This window comes from Bactrocera dorsalis, chromosome 4 (assembly GCF_023373825.1).
Source record: "Bactrocera dorsalis isolate Fly_Bdor chromosome 4, ASM2337382v1, whole genome shotgun sequence".
Taxonomy (NCBI): Eukaryota; Metazoa; Arthropoda; class Insecta; order Diptera; family Tephritidae; genus Bactrocera; species Bactrocera dorsalis.
In genome coordinates, this window is record NC_064306.1 from 23,173,998 (window position 1) to 23,188,596 (window position 14,599).

At 38.5% G+C, this 14,599-nt stretch overlaps 2 protein-coding genes and 1 long non-coding RNA gene across 3 annotated transcripts in view; 1 reads left to right on the top strand and 2 right to left on the bottom strand.

Annotated features, from left to right (window-relative positions):
• LOC125778090 (uncharacterized) overlaps window positions 1–14,599 on the bottom strand; it is a 165,847-nt gene that overhangs the window by 25,956 nt on the left and 125,292 nt on the right. The window lies entirely within an intron of this gene.
• The window catches only part of LOC105222670 (cholecystokinin receptor type A-like), a 63,302-nt gene that overhangs the window by 6,038 nt on the left and 42,665 nt on the right, over window positions 1–14,599 (bottom strand). The gene's annotated exons all lie outside the window — the stretch shown is intronic.
• On the top strand, window positions 2,747–7,062 carry LOC105222668 (probable cytochrome P450 308a1). Its single transcript, XM_011200087.4, has 9 exons — window positions 2,747–3,060; window positions 3,128–3,368; window positions 5,159–5,260; window positions 5,356–5,543; window positions 5,604–5,856; window positions 5,998–6,124; window positions 6,237–6,381; window positions 6,615–6,733; window positions 6,810–7,062. The coding sequence occupies exons 1-9, from the start codon at window positions 2,879–2,881 to the stop codon at window positions 6,971–6,973; spliced, it is 1,521 nt and encodes a 506-aa protein (XP_011198389.2). The 5' UTR covers window positions 2,747–2,878; the 3' UTR covers window positions 6,974–7,062.

A 14,599-nucleotide genomic window follows, 5' to 3' on the forward strand; every position in this document is an offset into this window, starting at 1 on the left:
ATCCATCGGCCCCTGCCGCTTTGTTGTTCTTCAGGCGGGTGATTGCTATTCGAACTTCTTCATGGTCGGGTAATGGAACGTCTGCTCCATCGTCATCGATTGGGGAATCGGGTTCGCCTTCTCCCGGTGTTGTGCTTTCACTGCCATTCAGCAGGCTGGAGAAGTGTTCCCTCCATAATTTAAGTATGCTCTGGGCATCGGTAACTAGATCACCTTTGGGGGTTCTACAAGAGTATGCTCCGGTCTTGAAACCTTCTGTAAGCCGCCGCATCTTTTCGTAGAATTTTCGAGCATTACCCCTGTCGGCCAGCTTATCGAGCTGTTCGTACTCACGCATTTCGGCCTCTACCAGTGTTACAATCTAGCAACTCACGACTTTATTTTTAATGTTATACATACTCTACAGTAACCTAAAATATTCGTATCGGCCAAGAAATGGAATTATATCGCGAACATTTTTGCACGATTATTTTTTACAACTTTCGACGTGAATTTACTCAACAACAGTACAGCGACGAACTTAATTCAATTTTTGGAGATGAAGCTGGATCAAGGACTAGTATTTATCGATGGTATGGTGAATCTAATCGATGTCGTAGATCACCCCAAGACAAATTTCGTACAGGTCTTCAAAAATCATACCTGCTCATAAGATAGACGACATCTGTTAGCATTAAAATCGTCTTTTTTGATCCCGGCACACATAAAACCCTCTCGTACCATCTCGGGTGTAAAATTTAATGTATAGTATAGTTTATGAACGGACGGACAGACAGACAGTCACTTGGAATTCAAAGCATCTCGTCATATACATAACACTATATTTATCTCGAGTAGTTTTAGATAACTGTTGTACTCTGTAGCAACGTGTTGAAGAATAAAAAAATTTACGCTTCAAGTTTTCTTTTGATATGCAAACTTATATTTTCTTAAAAAATACAAACATGAACTACATTTAGAGAAGTCATTGCTTAACGCAGAAAAAGTACGTATGATTTTGGTGAATATTTGACTTCTTAAAGGCCCTTTTTAAGTTTCCAACAATAACCTCCCAGCTTTCCCGCGCTCTACCATTAAGGGAATGTCCTGATGGAACCTATCGCCTTGTTTGTTTTTGTCGGAAAGAATTCTAGAAGAGAGTCCAGCATATATATTTATAAGGACATATAACACCGCAAAGCTTTATATGTTATAAGTTCATTTATTAAATCTTTGTAGTTTCGTATAAATATTAGGACAACATGCAAAATATTTCCAGGCGAGTTTTTCCTGAACGTTCAGTGTTTCTTGATTGGTCTTATCATTAATCTGTTGCCGTATTTGTGGTCCTACAAATATTAATTCTTTAATTTTTGATTCGCTTTCTCTTTCAGATATATAAAATCCACTGCCGACAAATCAGTCCGAGCTTTATGTACTATAATGGTGGTAAAGAAAGTCAACAGGGTTCACTAAAGAATTTACGCTTGGTCCACCCTTTCTTTGTATATTGATTTTATTTGCCCCTTCTGTTCCATTCGCAAATGAAACAACGAAATCTTGTATATTCAATATGTAGTCTAAGCAAAAGTGCATTACTTTGAAATCGAATTTTCCAAGCGTGTTTACTGTTTTACATTTTTTCGAGAAGAAATTGCATATTTTCGTATGTCTGTTTCATGTCAAAACCATGACTTAGAACAAGTTCCCGAGTATAATCCTAAGTTTAAGATCTATTTGGAGGCCTTGACATTTTTAACTTTAACATTTACTTATTAGGAGCTTTAAAGCTCCACTTAAAATTTACATTGTCCTTACTGTTTGTGAGTAATTGTATGAGACAGATAATCCGTTAAATGCAAATTTCATATTTTAATGAACAGTTTCCGCGCTCGGTTAGAAATTTATAAGGTTTTCCACCACGAAATGCTGCTGAGGAGTAAAAGAATTACTTGGTCTCTTTCTTCAATAGTTAAACATAATTACGAAGTATTTTTTAGAGCAATAATTACCAGTGCTGTTTTTGCAGCGGATAACTTGAGTAAATATTAAGATATCTTAGTGCAACTTTGCACACATTTTAAAACGCTGTCAAGTCTAAAAGAGACGGACGAAAAAAAAACAGGTAAACCAACATGCACGAAAATGTGTCCAGTGCATCCTAAATCAATGAAACGAATGTAAAAATGCATGAACCAGATTCCGAAATAATCACGTATTCAAAGTAAAAAAATATATTAGTTCTTTAAAGCGTTACGAGCTTTCCAGCCTTCTATGCCAATCCTAAACTGGAGTATCAAAGTCTTCCGTATTTGAATGCAAATTAACTTTAATGAATATGAATGATAACTTCACTTTTACATAGTTCTTTCGGTTCCTTGTATTAATCTCAAAAAGTGGACGTTTCTGTAAAAAAACACAGCTTTCATCTAATTTAGTTATTTTTTGATCTGCGTTGTATCTGTTTGCATCTAGCTTAAATTATTACAACAATTGAAGTAAATAAGATACACGTTATTACAATCATTTACGATTAGTTTTAAGTCAATCTTAATCACTTTAATTTTCAAACTGTTTTAAAAACACAGACGTTATACCTGTACAACAACACAATAAGAAAGCTTAAAAACTTAACTGAAATATTTACATTTTCTTAACAATGCAACATGCTTTCAATTAATCATATTTAACAACACGTGATGCATTGTAGGCAAAACATGCCAACATCATTCAATGTTGGCACGTATTTATAACGGTCGCAAACATTATTGCGTTCAGTTACTCGCTGGGGGTGAACTGGGGCGTGAAACTCGTAATGTCAGTGAAAATCGTGTCATATAAGAAATTTGCATCAGGCTCGTTTTTGTCATAACTCTATCTACTCCTTTAATTAGTTCAAATGGTTTTTTTGGTACTAATTTTAACGGTAATACTGCTCTTTAGCATACACTTGTTGTGGAAATGCAGTTATTGGCTGCGACATGGCGTTCGTGGACCACGTTCCTTGCCAATTTTAGGCAACATGGATGATTTTTTCCTCGGCCGAAAACATTATGGTGATGTCTATAAAAACCTTTATGAGTACGCTTTGAAATGCTTTGTGTTAACCAGTGTTATTTTAATTGTGATAAAATCTACCATATTAAAGTGCTCATCCAAATCTTCCTTATGTTGGAATTTATCGGCTCTTCAATGAGCCGGCAATATTGTTGCGCTCCCAGGAAATGATCAAAGAGGTGATGATACGCTCATTTCAACACTTCCAGGATAATGTGTTATGGATCAGTCGTAAACGTGATCCTATTGTTTGTTACAATCCATTCATTGCGAAAGGCGAAATGTGGAAAAATATGCGCGCCGAAATTCTACCGATTTTCACACCAAACAAAGTGAGTCAAACTGACATCGATATCGCTCGGTTTATTAATTAGATACTTATAATATATGTATATATGTATATCTATATGTGTGTTCATACAGAGGAGGACACATTGTTGCAGTATGTCCAGTGGAACGGAAGAAATTAGACTTTCCCGATTTTTCTCATACTGTAATTCCGATTCAAACAAAAACATTTTGAAGTTATGTAACTTTAGATTCTTTACAGGCCTTTCATAATAGTTGACGAAGTTCCTAAAACATATCTGCGTACTAATCAAATATTGTAGTAATTTTATCAATTCGATTTAATTTGAATTAACTTCCTAAATATGTACTACTCTGGTGTCTTGTGGTAACAGTGTGACGACCTTTAAGACTAATATTTTTCCCGCCTTAAAGAAGAAGTTTGCAGATTTCTTCTTCTTCTTTACTGGCGTAGACACCACTTCCGCGATTATAGCCAAGTTAACAACAGCGCGCCAGGAGTTTTCTTCTTTTCGCTACGTGGCGCCAATTGTATATTCTAGCCAGGTCCTTCTCGACTTGGTCCTTCCAACGGGGTGGAGGTCTTACTCTTCATCTGCTCCCCCTGCGGGTACTGCGTCGAATACTTTCCGAGCTGGAGTGTTTTCGTCCATTCGGTTAGAATGACCCAGCCAGCGTAGCCGTTTTTTTAATTCGCTGAGATATGTCAATGTCGTCGTATATCTTAAACAGCTCATCCTTCCATCGAATGCAATATTCGCCGTGGCCAACGCGCAAAGGACCATAAAACTTTCGTAGAGTTTTTCTTTCGAAAACTCGCAACGTCGACTCATCAATTGTTGTCATCGTTCAAGCCTCTGCACCATATAGCAGGACGGGAATTATGAGTGCCTTATAGAGTTTGGTTTTTGTTCGTCGAGAGAGGACTTCACTTCTTAATTGCCTACTCAGTCCGAAGTAGTACCTGTTAGCAAGAGATATTATGCGTTGCATTTCGAGGTTGACGTTGTTGTTTGTGTTGATGCTGGTTCTAAGATAGCCGAAATTATCTACGACTTCAAAGTTATGACTGTCAACAGTGAAGTGAGGGTCAAGTTGTTAGTGCGACGACAGTTTGTTTAATGACAGGAGATATTTCGTCTTGCTCTCGTTCACTGCCAGACTCATTTGCTTTGCTCCAGTCTGGAGAAAGCAGAACTACCCGGATTTGATCGATTAAGTTCTGCAGCTCGAATTATTTTCTCCAGCAGCAGATTGAAGAAGTCGCACGATAGGGAGTCGTCTTGTATGAACCCTCGTTTGGTATAAAACGGCTCGGTCCTTCTCGATCATGATGGAGCTTTTGGTGTTGCTCAACGTGAGTTTGTGAGGATATCAAATTCAGACATCGCAGCATAAACGAAACTCCTTTTCCTGCTGTCGAAACAGCTTTGAAACCGACAAAGAGGTGGTATGTTTCGATTCTCTTATCACGGGTCTTTTCCAAGATTTGGTGCATGGTGAATATATGGTCGGTTGTTGATTTTCCAGGTCGAAAGCCACACTGAAGATTACTAGGGTACATTTTGTTTTACCGGTTTTTGAAAAGTACTTTTGATCACTAAAGCAGGTCGGCTAGACATAATGGTCTGGACCGAACCAAATATGCTTAGTGCATGACCACCATTTGGGAGACTGTGAAGTCCTTAACTGATTCCAGATTCATAATCGATCAAACCTTTTTATGTATATTTGAATTTTTTGAGCGTCTAGAAGCAATTTGTGTTTTGTATGTACCTCATGTGTATTAATTTGGTTCATTAATTTCTTCCAGGTCAAAGCTTCGTTTCCCCATATTAAGTCCATTTGCGAAAAACTTGATTTGTTTGTGTCGCAGCAAATAAGCAACTCAAATAATTCCTTCGAAGCAAAAGATGTGCGTTCAACCAATTGCTATTTAGTAGAATAATACAACCACGTGTATGTATATATGTATGTATGTATGTTAATGCTCGCACTCGTTTTCAACAGCTGCTATCCAAATACACACTCGATGTGGTTGCTTCAGCCGGCTTCGGACTTGATGGTGCTTCGTTCGACAACACCAATTCAGACTTTACACAACTTGTTGAGCATCTATTTATGCCAAATACTTGGAGTCTACTCGAAACGATTGCATTACTGTTCTCACCATTACTTGGCGACATCATAAACTATCGGTAAGTGTGCGTAATGATGCATTTAACTGGAGAGCATTCAACTATGGCACGTTATTGCAGCTACGTGCCGTCAGGCGTACAGCACTGGCTTCGAGGAATAATTGGAAAGGTTTTAGCAGGACGTTGCTTGCAGGAAGAGCCAAGCAAAGTCAAAATGACGTCAAAATCAAGTGATTTTCTGCAATGGCTCATCGAAGGCAGACATAAATCACATGAACCGGTGGATGTGGCAACAATGGTCGGACATTGTAGTACTTTTCTTCTGGAAGGTTTCGAGACATCATCATCACTAATGGCCTTTGCACTGTACGAGGTACGTTTCAGATCACATACCCACACACGCACACGCATTCACACACACACACTACACAGCTGTGTAGTGCATAATACAGAGAGATGAGAATAAATATGCATTTTCGAATTAATTTTTTTTGATATTAAATATTTAATTTAGTATGCTAAACACCCGTTGGTGCAGGCACGTGTTCAGCAGGAGATTGACGAAGTGTTGGCTCGGCACGGCGGCGAAATGTGCTATGATGCTATACAGGAAATGTCTTATTTGGGAGCGACATTATATGGTAGTTGCAAGATGATTAATATTCTCGACACAATTCGCCTGTTTTAACACGCAAAATTTTTTCGTGACATTTCAATTCGTGTCTGTTTTTCTATGTGTTTATGTTTTTACAGAAACTCTGCGTCTTTACCCTCCAATGATGGCGTTATTGAAACACTGTACGAAAGAATTCGAATTACCGCCACAGACCGTAGGTGACAAGGCCTTTCAGGTGCCGGTGGGTATGGTCTTTATCGTTCCGGTGAAAGCTATACACTAGTGAGTATTTATTAAAGTGCTTCTTAATGCTCTCAACATTGAATAGAATGTTGAATAGAAAAATATAGAGCAAGAGACTTTTTAGATTTTCAAATTTAATATACTTATAGCCATAGATTAAAACCATAAAATCATTAAACACATATAATCTTTAAAGAAATTAGGATTTTTTATCAATATAACTTAATTTATCTTAAAAGTATTTCAAAACTAATTTTGTATACATTTTGCAGTGATGCTGATTTGTATGAAGATCCTTCGCAATTTCAACCAGATCGTTTCTTAGACCCAAGCTTTAGCTCAAATAGGAGTTTATTTTTAGGATTTGGAGAGGGACCGCGGATGTGCCCAGGTAAAAAATCTACACACTTTTTAACCTCGACCATGAAATAAGAAATTACTAATCTAAGCATTTTGTATTTCTCAAGGAATGCGATTCGGCTTGGCTCAAAGCAAAGCTGGAATAGTGACATTGTTATCAAAGTATTCCGTTAGCTTGGGCGAGAATTCTAAGCCGTTTAAACTTTCAGCAACAACATTTTTAACGGCTCCTAAGGATGGTATATGGATTTCTTTTAAAGAAAGGAAGTAGTGTTTTTTTAAAATTGTAAATATTTTAAAAAAAGGAATTTCCGCAGTGAAATCAAAAAATGTGGTGGCACAATCACAACCCTTTATGAATTTGTGTGATTTGATAATCCTTTTAACTATAGTAATTATGAATATTGATTTTATTATATGAAATAATTTTCTTAATATACATATTTTCAATAAATTTCATCAAGTATTATGATGATTCCTAAAAAATTATAGGAAATGGACACAATTTACTTAAAGAGGTTATTATTGGAAGTCAATCATGAAACATTTCTTATTGTCTTTTATTGTACTCAAGGGCAAAAGATATGAAATATCTACCCTCAAATTTAAAACTTTTAAAAGAATTTACCGTTTTCTATCAGTTATTTGAACGGTGAAACGGTGTTTTAAAGTGCGAACAAGTCAAGCAATTATACGTTACAAAAATAATAAATATTAATTTTTATGAGAAGAAGATAAAATACGTCATATTGGGTTGTCAAATATCTCCCTTCCGCTTTTTTGTCTTTTGAATTTCGCAGAAGAAAAAGCTTGATGTTTGGGTGCCGCATGATTTGACGCAAATAAACCTTCTGGACAGAATCAACGCCTGCGATATGCTGCTAAAACGGAACATACTCGACCCATTTTTGAAGCGGATGATGACTGGCGACGAAAAATGGATCACATACGTCGATATCAAGCGAAAACGGTTATGGTCGAAGGCCGGTGAATTGTCCCAAACAGTGGCAAAAGCGCGATTGACGGCCGGGAAGGTTTTGCTGTATGTTTGGTGAGATTGGAAGGGAATCATCCACTATGGGCTGCTACCATTTGGCCAGACGCTTAATTCTACCATTTACTGCGAACAACTGGACCGTTTGAAGCAGGCGATCGACCAGAAGTGTCCAGAATTGGCCAACAGGAAGGTTGTAGTGTTCTACCAGGACAACGCCAGACCACACACTTCGTTGATGACTCGTCAGAAACTACGGGAGCTCGGATGGGAGGCTTTATCGCATCCACCATATAGCTTGGGCATAGCGCCAAGTGATTACCACCTGTTCCTGTCCATGGTGAACGCCCTTGTTGGTGTAAAGTTGAACTCAAAAGGTTTGTGAAAAGTGGCTGTCCGAGTTCTTCGCCAATAAGGAGGGGGGCTTCTACGAGGAGGGTATTATGAAGTTGCCGTCTAAATGGAAACAGATTATCGAACGAAACGGCGCATATTTGAACTAAATCCGATCACTGTAACACTTTTTATAAAGCATTGAATAAAGAGCAAAAAAGCGGAACCTAATATTATACAGCTTTTCTGCAACAAAGGCAAAAACGCAAGCCAGGCAAGGGAAAGTCATGTCAGGTGTCTACGATGCCATTGTGCAATTTTCGTCAAAAACGCAACAAGCTAGCGAACAAGATGGTACATATTTAACTTAAATCGGGTCAAAAAAAATCTACGGTTTAAAGCAATAATAATGGAATTATTTTTACTACAACTCGCCACAGGAACAATTTCTTTTCAAATGTCGGAATAGTGAGATCACAAGTCATCAATTTAACACGTTGGCTGCCAGTGTTTCACCAGTGATCACTACAAAAAATTGCCTCCAGGTGCCAATTTTACACCGGTGATACACGCCTTGGCCAAAACGCCATCTGTATTATTCTTGACACCAGGGAGTCGATTTTGTCTTGATCACCGATGACAAACTGACAGCCAACGTGTTAAACTACTGAACAGACAGTTGAGAACTGATAATCGAATCATCAGCGAGCTTCACACATATGAAAGCGAGAGTATATGTATCTATGAAAAAAATAAATAAGTAGCTGTTTGTTTAACATATGTCGACATTTCAATAAATTCTTTACAGAAGAAAGGGATACAAATTTTAAAAACGTTAGTGCTAAACCTAACAATCGCTTTTAACGTGAAGCCTTTCTCAGGTATAATTTCTATTATAGTTATATGATGGAATATTAATCTTAAACCCATACGGCAGGGCACAAGCAATTCCAGAGATCAAATGTAGAGTCAAAAACTTTTCAAAAATTATAAAATTATTGATGACTTCGCAGAAATGTTAACCAGGGGAGCTTTATTAATCAGCTACTGGAAGGTTGTAGAGTTTATAAGCAATACTCACATAGCCTGCATTACAAAACCTTGAAGTTGAACTGAAAAGAGGTTTGTGATTACCTATGAAATAAGCCTCCTTCAACTGTGCTATCAAGATATTTATATTTCGCTAATTTTGCAGTTTAAGCAATGCGTGCACGAAATGCGTTCGGCGTTTCCAGTATAGGTATGTGGCATGTAAGTCGTTGTTATTGTGAGCAGAAAATTCTTGACACGAATTTCGCACATTTCGTTGTTGGAATGTGCTTAAATCACGCGAAAATCATTATGCGTAATCATCATCTGCGGCCTCACCGTGTCAACATGTCGTCCGCTGGTTCGCTTACACGCGTAGCCTAAAGCCACACTTTGTACACACATAAGAGTGTCAGTTATTGAACGGATTCAGGTGGCGTGTACTCGTAAACAAATTTCCAATCAATGTGCACGCGAATATGTTCCTCGGCTATAACACTTAGCGCACGTATGACTGAAGCCATATACTAGTGTAAAGATGTTTGCTCACGTGTACACATTTATACTTACATATATACATTTTCTGAATGTAATTTAAAAACTTTGACGCGATTTTCTTCCACTCCATGAAATGGAATTTTCATCATTTGCGGTACAACATATGGTATGTAATAAGTTTTAAAGCTTTTTACAAAGTGATAGTTTTAATGTGATATTTAGATAGGACGTTTGCATGTTCTAAAATTACGGATATACACCGACGTGTGCGTGAATTAAACATATGACTATATCGAAAACAAGTAAGGAAGGGCTAAGCTCAGGTGTAACCAAAAATTTCATAAAATTTCCAAAAAAATCGGTTAGCACTTTCGGAATTTGCAAAACTGCATATCAATGGTATCATAGTTCTGTAGAGCAATGGAAGCCGATATTTCTTTCAGATAAGTCCAAATTTAATTTGCAGTACTCAGATGGAATGACAGGTGTACGAAGGCCAACAGGAAAGCGTTTAGACCGTCGATATGTGCAGGGTGTTGTAAAGCAAGGTGGGGGTAATATTAGGTTGTCAAAAAAGTCTTGCGGTATTTTCGCTAGTTGGCGCTTAGAATTAGAATTAGAATTATTAATTGAGGTAATGCACCGCGACCTAGGGTCTATTGTGCCCTCTCCTATATCACATGACCTCACAGAGCCCAAGCAGCCTGAACAGTTCCAGGAGTTTGCCGGGCTCAAGCGAGGTTATATGATCCCTGCTGATATACACTGAATCCAGGGCCTTAAGCCTTTTCCCACAGATTGCTGTGCAATCCTGGATAAGGTGTGCTGGTGTCTCCTGTTCCAGGTCGCAGAACCGGCAGTTGGCACCGGAGACCATGCCCATGTTGGACAGGTGCTTCCTGAGTTTACAGTGGCCGGTGTATATTGCGACGAGGAGACGGAATTTCTCACGAGGTAGGTTAATTAACGCTTTACCTGGAGAGGTTATACCCTCCCAGGAGCAGCTTAGCGTGGCGCATACCTGCTGCCTGCCGCCAGTGCCGCTCTCTTTCCTCTCTTTCCTCCGTGCGGAGCAGCTCCTTAAGAGTGTGGGGTCCTACCGCTATATATGGCTCTGGTCCCAACATCTTGGATGCTGCTGCCGTGCGGGCCAGCTCGTCGGCCTTCTCATTACCTTCTACTCCCTTGTGCCCTGGTACCCAGATTAGATGTACCCGATTGCACAGGGACAGGCGGTTTAGCCTTTCTATACATTCCTCGACTAAAAGCGATTTGGTCTCGTATGATAGAATCGCTTTTAGTGCCGCTTGACTATCACTGAGAATAGCTATGCGCTGGTTGCGATAGTTGCGGCTGAGGTTGACTTCCGCGCACTGACTGATGGCAAAAACTTCAGCCTGGAAGATACTTGGGAAGTAGTCCATAGGTATGGACAGCTTAATACGCGGTCACGCAATACCTGCCCCAATACCTTCCGGTGTTTTTGAGCCATCAGTGTACCACTGAATGGTACTGTCTTTCAGTAGCTTTTCCAGAGTGGAATCATTCCACTCCATCTTGCTGCCTAGAGTTACTTTAAAATTCTTTTTGAGATTAATTTTCTTTGTTGTGCCATCTCGTGAGAGGAGGGCCAGCGGTGTGCTTTCCGCTAGGGCGTCCATCTGTTTAGAGGACATGATCTTCCCTCTTCCACAGCCTTCTGCTGACATTAGCAGCATGGTGTGCTTTGCTGCTAGCTTGATCACCTGATGAAGCGGTGTGAGCTCTAGTAAGCCACCGTGGGGCATGTGCGCATTGTCCCCGAAGCACAGACACATGCAAGTCTTTGCAGCTTTGACAGTCTTCCTATCACCGAGGAAGCGCGTAGTTCTAGTTTTATTCGTCGCATCGGGTCATGCTATACCTATTTGGAAAACTCATTTCACGCGCTAATACGTGCTCGATTGACTGTCGTTACTTTTAAGTCGTTCGTGAGTTATAGCTACTATATTTTACAGTACTACTATGATAAAGGCAAAAATGCATCTCAAGCCGCCAATAAAATTTGTGCAGTTTATGGACCCGATACAGTTTCCATTTCCACACAACATGGTTTCAACGTTTTCGTTCTGGTGTAGAGGTGGTCGAAGATGCGCCACGCTCCGGAAGGCCTGTCGTCGAAAATTGCGATAAAATCGCTGAATTGGTTGAAAGAGACCGGCATAGTAGCAGGCGTAGCATCGGTCAAGAGCTGGGCATGAGTCATCAAAAATTCATTTCAATTTCAATAAAATAAAAAAAAATTCAATAAAAATACCGCAAGACTTTTTTGACAACCTAATACAATGGTGTGGGAATGCTTTTCTGGTCAGGGTGTAGGACCAATTTACAGAATAGAAGGGAACATGGATGGGTTCCAATATAAAAATATACTGCAAGCCTAAATGTTACCTCACGATATCCAAAAATGAAGCCTGATTGGTAGTTTCAACATGACAATGACCCCAAACACACCCTCAAAAGATTGATTTTTGGAATGTTAAGTTTATGTTATAAGATGGTCCGACCAGTTTCCTGACATGAACCCGATTGAAAACTTATGGGAAATTGTCAACAAGCAAATTTACAGGGAACAGGTCCACGATTATAAAAACAAGCTACTTGATGCCTTAAAACAAGCATACAATGAAATAAATGACACACATATTAGTAATTAAATTTGATCTATGCTTAAAAGATGTGTTGCAATCAAAAATAATAATGGCTACTCAGTAAAATATCCGAGGAAAACGACGACTTGGGTTTCGGTCTCTTCGACTAAACAGCTTAACACTAATGTTGAATGACTACTCAGTAAAACATGCTCCATAGGTTCTTTGCCATCGTATTTTAAATACAAGATTTTATCCATTTTAAGTATAAATATACATTGTTATTAGAAAAACACACTCTTTCAATTTCGTTAAGATAACTCACATATTGACCGCTATTTCCGTTATAAAGTCTGGAGAAAGTGAGACAATTTTTTATAAGGTATATGGTGACTGAGGGAATTATTGATCCAATTGAGCCCATTTTTGCAACAAGAATATATTATTGTCACTTAAGAATTCTCTCTGAGTCTCTATAACATATCTCACATTTTTGGTTCGATTTGAAAAATTTGTGGTCATAAGCTGGCACACCTCGTTCAAAGTTTTATCCCGATACATTCATTTCAGTTTGTATATTGGAAAGTGAAAGAACAGGTGGAATTTAAATTGTGTTATACGAGAAGTAGGCGTATCAACCTAACATCATACACATAGAAAATTTGGTCGATATCGGAACATACAAGGTACGTTCCAAAGTAAACAGGACTTTTTGAATCTAGCGCCCCCTGGAAACGCCATCTATATGTCGACTGGTGCGTTAGAATTTGCTATCTTTATCGATTGTCCAGTGAGAATTTCATGACATTTCATCGATTGGAAGTGAAGTTACTGCGTTTTAAGTGTCAGTGTGTTTGTGTTATCGGTGCGAAAATGAGCTTCGTACAAAGATCCAACATTAAATTATACCCTGAACACGGTTTATTAAGTTTGGCACGAAGTTTGTAACACCCAGAAGGAAGCATCGGAGACCCTATAAAGTATGTATATATAAATGATCAGTATGTTGAGCTGAGTCGATTTAGCCATGTCCGTCTGCCTGCCTGTCCGTCTGTATTTATACGAACTAGTCCCTCAGTTTTTATACTCTCGCAACAAAGTTGCTAAGAAGAGTATTATAGTTTTGTTCACATAACGGTTGTTTGTAAGTCCTAAAACTAAAAGAGTCAGATATACCAAACTGATCAGGGTGACGAGTAGAGTTGAAATCCGGATGTCTGTCTGTTCGTCCGTGCAAGCTGTAACTTGAGTAAAAATTGAGATATCATGATGAAACTTGGTACACGTATTTCTTGGCTCCATAAGAAGGTTAAGTTCGAAGATGGGCAAAATCGGCCCACTGCTACGCCCACAAAATGGCGAAAACCTCCTCCTTACTTGTTAAGATATATTTTTGAAATTTTGCACACGTCATTTTCTCTTCAAGAAGTTTCTCATTTGTCGAAACTGCCAATAATTGGCCAATATGGCAATAGTTGCCATACAAACTGAACGATCGGAAACAAGTTTTTGTATGGAAAACTTTCACATTTGACAAGTTATATTCGCGAAGTTTGGTATAACACATAGCTTCCATACAAACTACAATGTTACGTAAGGCTAATGGAGAAGCTTCATTAAAAGAGAAATCGCTAAGATATTTGCTTATTTATAGAAATTATACAAAAGACCCTATTTCCAACATTTGTTTTGCGTGACTTTCGAACCCTGAATATTTGTACTCATTTGACTCTTGAAGTAACTACTTACGTATATTCTAATGTTCTCGTAGAAAAATTATTATTTAATTATTTAAGTATTTAATATTGCTTTTGCATGATATATCGAAGTTGAGAGATGTTATATCGTTACTATGTGAACTCGTTAGCTCTCAGAGCATTTTATATGTGATACTAGCTGCCCCCGCAGTCGTTGTCCTGCGTGAAATTATGTCTTTTGAAATGAAAAGAAAGTTAAATTTATCATTTCATTTTTTCTTCAATGTAACGCAACTTGATAAACTACATACATTTTTTGGTTTCTGTTCCGGTGTACGGAAAAGATGGTTTTCCAACTCGTGAGCATGCCACGTATATCTGGCCGTGTGAAAAACATAGCATTTCCAAATTATACCACACACTATGCGACTATCCTTGTGTCCTGTTGATTGTCATCTCAAATTCAATTTTCACTGGAAACGGAATACGTTTGAACTGAAATGGCAAATCGTTAAAAATCAAAGGAATTCGTGGAATCAAGCATTCTGCCCCCTTATCGATAGTGCAGATTGCGAAACATAATAACGATGGCATACCAAGCCTCTCAAAAGAATTTCCACTGGATAACTCACGGTGTCGTCTTCATTGTCAAGACGATCGATCGATTTGTATAAGCGCAAGTCTCCCGGAATTTGACTTTGAATCTTCCACTTTAA